The following is a 12,352-nucleotide window of genomic DNA, read 5'->3' on the forward strand; positions in this document are numbered from 1 at the left end:
GGCCACCCAGAGACCTGGGGGGGGGGGGACGGGGGGACGGGGGGGGGGGGGGGGAGGACCACAACACAGATGTTCTGCTGGACTCCAAATACACATGAAGTAGAAAAAAGAAGAAGAAAAAAAACCTTTAGAACAAATTTAATTTCTGTGTGTGTCTATATATATATAGACACACACACACACACACACACACACACACACACACACACACACACACATCCATGCACATTGTTATATTATAGATATATAATACTAACTAATTCCTCCTAATACAGAAATAGAATTACACTGGAGAAGGTGTTTGATCAGTTTATTCGGGGAAAATATTCAGGTGTTGATAAGTATGTTGGGTTAAACATTATATATATATATATATATATATATATAGTGGAATTATATTTTCATAAGCTATAATTTAAATCTTTATCATCGTCAAATGGTTTCTATATTATTGCATACGTGTGTAGAAGTGCAGGAAACTACATTTATTGATATGAATATTCTGTATTATTTATATTATTTGGTTCAAACAAAATGTTTTAATGTCACATGACTGAAATTATATTTTGTATTTTTTTTTTGTTGAAAAAAGTAGTAAAAAAATGACACTGAAATGTTAAATTGTATTCGGTTATATTGAAATATAAACTCGCCAAACTTCCGGCACTATTCAACACTTTGCCTATTTTTATCTTTTATGTCTGTTTTGTGATCTTTACGTATCTATTCTCCTCCTCGTCAGACTAAACTACTAAAAACACGTTATTCTGTGTATTCATTGAATAAAGGACTCGACTTTTACTATTATTAGTACTTGAAACTCTTTAACGTCCCCTGTGTTTCAGTTTTTACCTGTAATAAATACAAACAGCAATAATATTTAGGTTAACAAGCCGTCGTTAACGTTGGAGCCCCCTGGTGGCCACTGGCGGCATGACGCGCTAACGATATTCTTCTTTTCTCAACTTTTCTGAAAACGGATGTTTTTTTCACTTTTTTTCCACTAAAAAGCAGGAAGTCACTTAAACTGTGAAAATAAAATAAAAACACACTTCTGCGTGTTTTTTGTGAAACCTGGTGGTCCGACAGGAGAAACTTCTGCTTCTAAAGCTTCTTCTGGATTTAATTTAATAAATTCCACCTATTTTACATTTTTCACTCGTCCTGGAAAACGAGTGCAGCGAACGTGGCCTCTTATTACCCTCTTCAATCACACACACACACACACACACACACACACACACACACACACACACACACACACACACACACACTGGTGACAGAAAACACAAACAACAAACAAATAAGCGCCGTGGAGGATTTGGAGGATTCTGAGGATTCTGAGGATTTGGAGGAGGCGCGGGACCGGAGGGAGGACGGGGGCGTCCAGCACCTGCGCCGTCTATTCACCCCGCTGTTTACACACTGTCATCCACAATTAAAGCCCCCCGGGGGGACGGGGCCGACCTGCCCTCCGCTGGGCCCCCGCTCCCCGGCCGGGGGCCCTTGTGGGTGCCTAATTGAGCATGCTGCTCCGCTGATTGAATTAACAGCTCCGTCCCCGGGACCTTTTCCCCCCTTCACACCCGCATGGGAGCCCCGCACCAGAACACTGGGGGGGGGTGAGGGGGGGGGGGGGGGTAGAGGGGGGGGGGGGGGGGAGGGGGGGTGACTGGGGGGAACGTGGATCCTTCTGTCGGCAAACCCGAGCTGGAAATGTGAACCGGGGGCAACCAGAGGTCTCCGGCTTCACAGAGCTTCACTGGGCGGCCGGTCCTGGTGGGACCAGGTCCAGAACCTTGAAGAACCTTCATCACAGAACCTTGAAGAACCTTCATCACAGGACCTTCATCACAGAACCTTGAAGAACCTTCCTCACAGGACCTTGAAGAACCTTCATCACAGAACCTTCATCACAGAACCTTGAAGAACCTTCATCACAGGACCTTCATCACAGAACCTTGAAGAACCTTCATCACAGAACCTTGAAGAACCTTCATCACAGGACCTTGAAGAACCTTCCTCACAGAACCTTGAAGAACCTTCATCACAGGACCTTCATCACAGAACCTTGAAGAACCTTCATCACAGGACCTTGAAGAACCTTCCTCACAGAACCTTGAAGAACCTTCATCACAGAACCTTGAAGAACCTTCATCACAGGACCTTGAAGAACCTTCCTCACAGAACCTTGAAGAACCTTCCTCACAGAACCTTGAAGAACCTTCATCACAGAACCTTGAAGAACCTTCATCACAGAACCTTCATCACAGAACCTTGAAGAACCTTCATCACAGAACCTTCATCACAGAACCTTGAAGAACCTTCATCACAGGACCTTCATCACAGAACCTTGAAGAACCTTCATCACAGGACCTTGAAGAACCTTCCTCACAGAACCTTGAAGAACCTTCATCACAGAACCTTGAAGAACCTTCATCACAGAACCTTGAAGAACCTTCCTCACAAAACCTTCATCACAGAACCTTCATCACAGAACCTTGAAGAACCTTCATCACAGGACCTTGAAGAACCTTCCTCACAGAACCTTGAAGAACCTTCATCACAGGACCTTCATCACAGAACCTTGAAGAACCTTCATCACAGGACCTTGAAGAACCTTCCTCACAGAACCTTGAAGAACCTTCATCACAGAACCTTGAAGAACCTTCATCACAGGACCTAGAAGAACCTTCCTCACAGAACCTTGAAGAACCTTCATCACAGAACCTTGAAGAACCTTCCTCACAGAACCTTGAAGAACCTTCATCACAGAACCTTGAAGAACCTTCATCACAGGACCTTCATCACAGAACCTTGAAGAACCTTCCTCACAGGACCTTGAAGAACCTTCATCACAGAACCTTCATCACAGAACCTTGAAGAACCTTCATCACAGGACCTTCATCACAGAACCTTGAAGAACCTTCATCACAGAACCTTGAAGAACCTTCATCACAGGACCTTGAAGAACCTTCCTCACAGAACCTTGAAGAACCTTCATCACAGGACCTTCATCACAGAACCTTGAAGAACCTTCATCACAGGACCTTGAAGAACCTTCCTCACAGAACCTTGAAGAACCTTCATCACAGAACCTTGAAGAACCTTCATCACAGGACCTTGAAGAACCTTCCTCACAGAACCTTGAAGAACCTTCCTCACAGAACCTTGAAGAACCTTCATCACAGAACCTTGAAGAACCTTCATCACAGAACCTTCATCACAGAACCTTGAAGAACCTTCATCACAGAACCTTCATCACAGAACCTTGAAGAACCTTCATCACAGGACCTTCATCACAGAACCTTGAAGAACCTTCATCACAGGACCTTGAAGAACCTTCCTCACAGAACCTTGAAGAACCTTCATCACAGAACCTTGAAGAACCTTCATCACAGAACCTTGAAGAACCTTCCTCACAAAACCTTCATCACAGAACCTTCATCACAGAACCTTGAAGAACCTTCATCACAGGACCTTGAAGAACCTTCCTCACAGAACCTTGAAGAACCTTCATCACAGGACCTTCATCACAGAACCTTGAAGAACCTTCATCACAGGACCTTGAAGAACCTTCCTCACAGAACCTTGAAGAACCTTCATCACAGAACCTTGAAGAACCTTCATCACAGGACCTTCATCACAGAACCTTGAAGAACCTTCATCACAGGACCTTGAAGAACCTTCCTCACAGAACCTTGAAGAACCTTCATCACAGAACCTTGAAGAACCTTCCTCACAGAACCTTGAAGAACCTTAATCACAGAACCTTCATCACAGAACCTTGAAGAACCTTCCTCACAGGACCTTCCTCACAGAACCTTGAAGAACCTTCATCACAGAACCTTGAAGAACCTTCATCACAGAACCTTGAAGAACCTTCCTCACAAAACCTTCATCACAGAACCTTCATCACAGAACCTTGAAGAACCTTCATCACAGGACTTTTTTATAACTAGAATAAAATAAATAATGAATATAAATAAATAAATAAGTATGATAAATACCAATAATAGTAGTTAATAAATATAATAAATAATTTTTTATATTATAATTTTATAATAAATACATCTTGCCGTTTATCCATATTCATGTTTCTACATTTAATAATGAGGGAAAAAAGTCTATTTTTAAAACGCCAGACTAAATCAAGTTTAACTTTTTACACCACCTGCATTTTTTTTATTACAAAAAAGCAGTTTTTTATTACACGACGAAGGTTTATCATTATTACATAACGTGGCGCTTAAATGTCTCAATCAGACTCTGAGAGACGTAAATGAACTTTTCTGTCTCGTTAGTTCATTTTTCACTAAAAGCCGCTTCACAAGACGAGTTTTCCAGTGAAAATAGAAAACTTTATCCGTGTTGGTTTGTATTGGATGTGTGGGTGTGGTTTTATTACAAAAACAAGCAACAGCACCTACTAGTGGCCCCACATGAAAACTGCATCGCTAGTTTTATTTAATTTATTTTTTTATGAAAATGTCCGATTTTCCATTTGAAGATATTGAAACTCTGATTTAAAAACGTCAACAAAAACAAACAAATGTCCAGAAATTCAGTGTCTGATTAATGTTCACATTCCAAGTAAATGTCCAGACTTAAAAAAAAAAAAAAAAAATCGCAGAGACGAATGATATGAATGTGAAGATGTTGGAAAGGAGGGATGTTAGTCAAATAGAAACATTTCCATCATCCGTCACCTCCGGGAGAAAGAAACACATTCAGTTCATTCCAACACTTCAAAGACCTTCAGACGGGGAAGAACTGGTGAAATATTCGATCTTTCGAGAAACGTTCCTTCACATCGACGAGTCGTTTGTCAGACCAGAGAATCTTTTCAGTGACTGTTTGCAGATGTTTCCAGTTCTGTTGAATTACAGTGTGTATAAAATGCTCCCTCTAATTTCAGTCAACGTTCCTGCAGTGGAGATATCAAATGTCGAAATGACCTTCTGCTTCCATTTCCTGTAAAACTCAATGGATTTTTTTTTTTTTTTTCATTGATTCTCGGGCCACAAATGACTTTAGAATTTACTGCACATGTGATTTAAAACGTACAAACGTGTGGATTAGTGGCATTGAGAGCTTTTCATCTATATACAGGAGGAAAGTTGAAGTGACTCAATACACCATCTGGTGGTACAAAGTGGTATTACAGTTACATTTAGTTTAATTGGCTGCAGTAAATTCCCCCAATTTAATTGGGGGGGACGGAGTAGGACGGTGGAGGACGGTGGAATACGGCGGAGGACGGAGGAGGACGGTGGAGAACGGAGGAGGATGACGGTGGACGGAGGAGGATGGCGGAGGACGGAGGAGGACGGTGGAGGACGGAGGAGGATGGTGGAGGACGGTGGACGGAGGAGGACGGTGGAGGATGGTGGACGGAGGAGGACGGTGGAATACGGCGGAGGACGGAGGAGGACGGGGGAGGACGGAGGAGGATGGTGGAGAACGGAGGAGGATGATGGTGGACGGAGGAGGATGGCGGAGGACGGAGGAGGACGGTGGAGGACGGAGGAGGATGGTGGAGGACGGAGGAGGACGGTGGAGAACGGAGGAGGATGACGGTGGACGGAGGAGGATGGCGGAGGACGGTGGAGGACGGAGGAGGATGGTGGACGGAGGAGGACGGCGGAGGATGGTGGACGGAGGAGGACGGTGGAATACGGCGGAGGACGGAGGAGGACGGGGGAGGACGGAGGAGGATGGTGGAGAACGGAGGAGGATGACGGTGGACGGAGGAGGATGGCGGAGGACGGAGGAGGACGGAGGAGGATGGTGGAGGACGGTGGAGGATGGTGGACGGAGGAGGACGGTGGAGGACGGAGGAGGACAGGGGAGGACGGTGGACGGAGGAGGATGGCGGAGGACGGTGGTGGACGGAGGAGGATGGTGGAAGACGGTGGACGGAGGAGGATGGTGGAGGACGGAGGAGGACGGTGCAGGACGGCGGAGGACGAAGGAGGACGGTGGAGGACGATGGAGGACGGGGGAGGACGATGGAGGACGGAGGAGGACGGTGGAGGACAGGGGAGGATGGCGGAGGAGGACGGTGGAGGATGGTGGAGGACGGAGGAGGACGGTGCAGGACGGTGGAGGATGGTGGAGGACGGTGGACGGAGGAGGATGGTGGAGGACGGTGGACGGAGGAGGACGGCCCCGCCATGCGGCCTCGCCGCCAGCGGGGCGGCGCCGTGGTCTCCATGACCGATCGGAGCCCCTCACCTCTCTGTGAACTCCTCCAGTCATGAGCCGCCCAAAACAAAAACAAAAAAAAACACCCCGTCTCCGCCTGGCATACCCCTGCACCAGTGAACTGTGCATCGCCCCCCCGCCCCCCTCGTGCCCCCCTCGTGCCCCCCCGCCCCGGGTTAACAAGCCAGCCAGCACGTTCCCCGTTGTTCCCCGTTGTTCCCCGTTGTTCCCTGTTGTGGCTTGTTACCCGCCGTCCTGTCGATGTGGCCAATTAAAGTGGCCCTGCTCTCCACGCCGGGTCAGCAGTTTAGTGGGTCGCCACGGTTACCTAATCCTGAGTCAGCCCCGGGACACTTTGACTGAACCCTCGGCCTTCACTCTCTCACTCTCTCACTCACTCACTCACTCGCTCGCTCGCTCACTCACTCGCTCACTCACTCACTCACTCACTCCTTCATAGGGGAGAATCGGCGTCGGAGGTCGTCATGACAACCTCCGAAACAAGGCTGAAGGTTTGTTTGTTACGATGGATGGATGATGGATGGAAGGGTGGATGGATGGAAGGATGGTGAATGGATGGATGGGTGGATGGATGGGTGGGTGGATGGAAGGAGGATGGATGGATGGATGGATGGATGGATGGAAGGGTGGATTGATGGATGGGTGGATGGAAGGGTGAATGGTTGGAAGGATGGATGGATGATGGAAGGGTGGATGGTTGGAAGGATGGAAGGGTGGGTGGATGGATGGATGAAACCAACTTTTCTCAACCACTATTGACCAGAATCGCCTGAAATTTCCAGGAAGTGTTTTTCTTTCTCCAGGACCTGTTGGACTGAAGGTTCAGGGCGACGGGGTCAAAGGTCAAAGGTCACGGAACAGTCAGAAACAGACTGTCGTCATAATCTGACTGGTTATTTATTGTTCAATCCCCTATCCTATAAATAACTCTTTTAAAAAGTACTAATTACTTTTTCATTTATTAACACTGTGAGCATCAGACGCATTGTTTTTAACAGAACAGAACAGAATAGAATAGAACGGAACGGAACATAATAGAACATAATAGAATACAACAGAAATCCTTAATTAATCCCAGAAAACCTTTAGAATATCTACATAGAATATATAATCTGTCAGATATTTGATGATTGTTTAAAAATTAAACAAAATGTAGACCATGAATCAGGATTAATTTAAAAGCGGATCGAGATCAACGGGATCAAATATCAGATTAGTGATTCTCCTCAACAGTGATCTAATGTTCTGGATACTTAGATTACATTAATACTGTAACTAAGCTCCTGGAAAAGTACTCGTCGGTCACATAATATTACTTTATTCCAGGACAATGTGAGTATTAGTAATCCCCCTCCTCCTGCAGCGGCTCTCGTGGTCTCCTCTGATTGGCTGCAGCTGCGCCACTGATCCGCTGTGTCGCGGCGCCCCCTGCTGGCCGCGCGCCGCCAGTACAGGTCGTGTGGCAGATGGCAGCCGTCTCGGGGAATAATCTGACTTTCGATGATCAGACTGAGCAGATTAAACCATTAATCCCCCTCGTTTTGATCTTAACTCTCCTTTTTCAGACGTTTTATTGTTCTTTTGTTAAAAAATGTGTGTCTGAATGGCGAGAATTAACAGAATTCTCTCATAAATAAGCTTTTATTGGTTCATATAGAGGCAGCGGTGTGTGTGTGCGTGTGTGCGTGCGCGTGCGTGCAGCGGGCGGAGCCTGGCGGAGAGATGGAGGTCGGTGCTGACAGGAGGCAGGTGGAGGTTGACGAGAGGAGCTGAACTGACGTCTGCAGATTATTTGTCGGAAGATTCGGTCGCTCCGTGCCGGGGTGTGACGCTCCATCTGCGGGTCGACGGTCGCAGCCCCCCCCCCCCACTCCACCCCCCCCCCCACCCTAACCTGATATTATGAACCGGGGAACCGGAGCCTCTGCACGGATTCCAGGGGAACAAAGCACCGGTTCAGACAACGATTTGCACACTGGCAGGTCAGTGGGTTTTCTATCTATTTGACTCGTTTATTTGACTTTAGATTCAATCAAGAGCTTCGTTCGACCGCTGGATAATGAGAAGGTGCTGGAATCATCCTGCTGGAGCAGAAACGTCCAGGCCTGCAGCTTCACAAGCAGCATAATAGGATGTTTACCACCATAGTAGGATGTTTACTACCATAACAGGATGTTTACCACCACTTCTGATCCGCGTTACTATGATTTAAAACCCTACAACCGGCTGGTTAATAATACATCCTCTTGTCTTGATGTCAGAATGTGTTTCTTGAGTTCCCGGTGTGACGTGGAGTGGAAGAATATTGCAATGAGTAATCTAATTCTCTCAGCCTAGTAACTCTGCCAAAAATAGTCCCTCTATTAAAGGACCTTGGTGTTTCTCGTCCCGTTATGTCACCTCCCTGAAGGGGAAACGTCTCATCTGCTGTGAAATCACTGAATATGTGCTCATGCAGGCGTGTATCGTGACCCCCCCCCCCCACCCCCACCGCCGCATCTGTCTTAGAGGTCCTCTAGTTCAGTGTTTTTCAACCACTGTGTGAGATCTAGTCGGAAATGATCCAATTTCACATTTTTTTCTAAAAAAACATTTGCTCTCACAGCCTCAGTGTGTAGCAGAGTAATCATGTATAAATACTCTTCACCACTAGAGGGCAGCACAGAACTTTGCCGGTGAAATGTAAAGTGACAGACGTCAGTGTGGTTCATCTCCACCTCCTGCTACCATCTTGTATCAAAGTACTGTGTCAGTGACAGTGATGGAGAAGTTTTTGAAAAGGAAGAATGTGAACCAGGATCTCAGCTCTTCATCCATCAGGTCCAGGTTTCACACTGAGGGAGGCACTATTAAAAAAAGTCCTTACCTTCTGGATTTACTGGATTCCTGTTGATAAAACTTTGATGAGAATTGATTTAATGTCTTTGATGACAATGACTTTGATGTCTTTAATGAGAATGACTTTATATTGTTAATAGAGGCTACAGAGTTTCACATTTTAACATTTTCAGGTGGTGGTGGTGTGACTCCAGGTTTTTCCAAAGATAAAAATGTGCCTTGCCTCAAAAAGGTTGAAAAACTCTGATCTAATTAAAACTTCTCCGCTGACGTGTCGTTGCAGCGCCACGCCGCCATGGTGGACCCGTCGGAGGCTGAGGAGCAGAACAAGTGCAAAGGCCACGCCCCCCCGGCCGTGGCGGCCGACGACCCCCGACTGCCGGAGCAGGCAGACGGCGCCACCACAGAGGAGGAAGGCGATGCCGGGTTCGAGACTCCGCCCACCGGCAGCTTGGAGCCGAGCCCCTGCCACACCGCCGCGCCTCCGCCAGCGGCGGCGGCAACCCAGGGCGACGACGACGATGATGATGGCGGAGGCGACGGCGGAGGCGACGGCGGAGGCGACGGCGGAGGCGGCGGCGGGGCGCCGAAGCTGCACCTGGACCTGTACAACTTCGACTCGCCGGCGGCGGAGGGCAGCCGCTACGTGCTGACCAGCCCGCGCTCCCTGGAGGCGTGCGCCCGCTGCGGCGTCAAGCCCGTGGAGCTGCTGCAGCGCCCGCTCGCCGACTTCGCCCGGGAGGCCCCCGGGCGCTCCATGCGCGTCGCCACGGGGATGTTCGAGGTGTACGAGCGCGACCGGCACGCCAAGCTGAGGCAGTGCCGCGAGGAGCGGGAGCGCATCGTCCGGGAGGAGAAGCGGAGGATCCTGCAGGCGGCGGTCAACAGCGGCGCGCCGTCCGCCTCGCCGGACGACGGCGCCCAGCCCCCGAAATCTGACGCGGGAGCCGCTGCGGCGGCGGCGGTGGCGGCGGGCCCCACGTTGAAATCCGCTCTTTCCTCCAGCCTGAGCACGTCGCCGAAAGCCGCCAACGCGGGATCCAGAACCGCTTCCAAGGTCGGCTATCAGAGTTCCGCCAAACTTCCCTCGTCTTCGTCGCCAGACAAAGCGAAGCCGACCAGGCCGCCGCCCTCCGGCCCGCCGCCCGTCGTCAGGAAGGCGTCCGGCGGCGGCAAATCCTCCAACACGTTCCCCAGGTCGACGCCGAGGCCGCCGGCCTTCCCCAGAGCCAACTCCACGCTGGCGTCCGCGTCGTCGGCCCGGGGCGGCGCGGCGCCTCCGAACGGCGTCTCGGCGGCGGCGGCGGGGCCGTTCTCGCAGCACAACGGACACCAGGTCCGGGGGAGGAGCCACTCGCTGGAGTCGCTGCAGCGGCGGATGGATCCGTTCTGCTCCTCCACCACCTCCGCCACCACCACCACCACCACCACCTCCACCGGCGCCACCACCGCCTGCACGTCGTCGGAGTCCGGCGCCTCCTCGTCCTACAGCTGGGACGGCCCGCGGGACCACTGGCCCAAGGCGTCCAGCCCGCGGGCGCGCACCCTGGCCACCTTCAACTCCCTGATGGGCCGCAGCCTCAGCCTGGGCGACCTCAGCCACTCGCCGCAGACCACGCAGAAGGTGGAGCGCATCGTGAGGGAGGTGAAGCGGCGGGGCCTCAAGGCGGTGTCGGAGCGCGACCGCAAGATCGCCGCCCTGATGCTGGCCCGCTACCAGGAGGAGGACATCATGAGCCAGACGCGCTACGTCGCCCACCTGCAGTGGGACAGCGAGCGGCGCATGGGCGAGTTCCGCCGCGAGCAGGAGGACCGCGAGAAGCAGCGCGCCGTGCTGCAGTGCCAGCGCGTGTGGCACACGCAGGTGTCCACGCGCCAGCGCCGCCTCGGCCGGCAGGAGCGGGAGTCGGCCGCCGCCCGGATGCGGCAGGCGGAGGAGAAGGAGGAGCAGTGGCGGGAGCTGGCGGAGCAGCAGGAGCGCGGCCGGCTGCTGCGGCTGCAGCAGGCGGCCCGCGAGGAGAAGCACAAGAAGGCGCTGCAGGAGCAGAACCTGCGGGCGCTGGAGGAGGAGCGCGCCGCCATGCTGGAGCAGGAGCGCCTGCTCCTCAAGGAGAAGCTCACCATGGCCGAGCTGAAGAGGCAGGAGCGGGAGCACCAGGCGCAGGAGGAGCGGCGCGGCCTCAACAAGGCGGAGAAGCGGCGCCACGCCGCCCTGATCCAGGAGATCGCCCGGCGCGAGCAGGAGGAGCGCGAGGAGGCGCGGCGCTCCGCCGAGGAGAAGCTGAGCCGCTCGCTGGAGAACTACGGGCAGATCGTGGAGCGGCGCGGCCAGGAGCTGCGGGAGAAGGCGCGGCGCGAGGACAAGCAGATCCAGAAGGCGCGGCGGGCGGCGGAGCGGCGCGAGCGGCAGCAGCGGCAGCAGCTGGAGGCGCGCGCCCGCGAGGCGGAGCGGCGGGCGCAGCAGGCGGCGCTGGCGGCCGAGGGCCGCGCCCGGGAGAAGGCGCAGCGCGCCGGCCAGACCCGGCAGGAGAAGGAGCGGCTGCAGCGGCTCAACCGGCGGCGGGTGGAGGAGGAGGAGCGGCAGCGGCGCCTGGAGCTGCTGCAGTCCATCGAGCGGAAGCTGGAGAAGAGCGAGCAGATCTTCCGCGAGAAGAAGGCGGTGCTGGAGAGCGCCCGCTCCGTGGCGCGGGCCTCCTTCCACGTGCGCGACCGCGTGCGCGAGGAGACCAACACGCGCACCTTCGACAAGATGGCGCTGGAGGCGCGGCTCAAGGCCGGCCTGGACGAGAAGGTCAACCCCTGACGCCTTTTTAACCCCTCGTCCACTGGTCTTCACCTTTTTTAAGAAGGTTATTTTGTATTCTGGATGTAACCTCCCCCCTCCCCCTCCCCCCCCCCCCCTCCCCCCCTTTACCCTCCAGCTCTGGACTTAAAAGCTGAAGGAATGAAAAGAGTCCTTGTTTACCAGGCTTTTATCGGCGCTTCCTGTCCTGCACGGGAACATCAAGTACAAAGAAAGAGAGAAACATGGTTCCAAAGGCCCTCGAAGCGAACCGGCGAGCTTTTGTTTATTTATTTATTTATTTATTTATTTTTAGACACACACACACACACACACACACACACACACCGGCTGGTGAAACTCTTCCTCCCGCCGTCGCTCCTCTTCGTCGGCGTTACAGCGACAAGAAACGCCGAGGTCAACAGGTACGAGTCCTGCTCTGATGTTTCTCCTGCAAACTGAAGTACAAACGCCTCCTCCTCCTCGCGCCTCCTCCTCACGCCT

General features: G+C 51.9%; 1 protein-coding gene across 1 annotated transcript; it reads left to right on the forward strand.

Annotated features, from left to right (window-relative positions):
* The first annotated feature begins 8,132 nt into the window (after positions 1-8,132).
* Positions 8,133-11,942, forward strand: ccdc177 (coiled-coil domain containing 177). Its single transcript, XM_080512831.1, has 2 exons — positions 8,133-8,210; positions 9,350-11,942. Exon 2 carries the CDS (start codon positions 9,362-9,364, stop codon positions 11,867-11,869), a length of 2,508 nt encoding a protein of 835 aa, XP_080368957.1. The 5' UTR covers positions 8,133-8,210; positions 9,350-9,361; the 3' UTR covers positions 11,870-11,942.
* The last annotated feature ends 410 nt before the right edge of the window (positions 11,943-12,352 follow it).

The sequence above is a fragment of the Blennius ocellaris genome, assembly GCF_963422515.1.
Source record: "Blennius ocellaris genome assembly, chromosome: 17".
NCBI lineage: Eukaryota > Metazoa > Chordata > Actinopteri > Blenniiformes > Blenniidae > Blennius > Blennius ocellaris.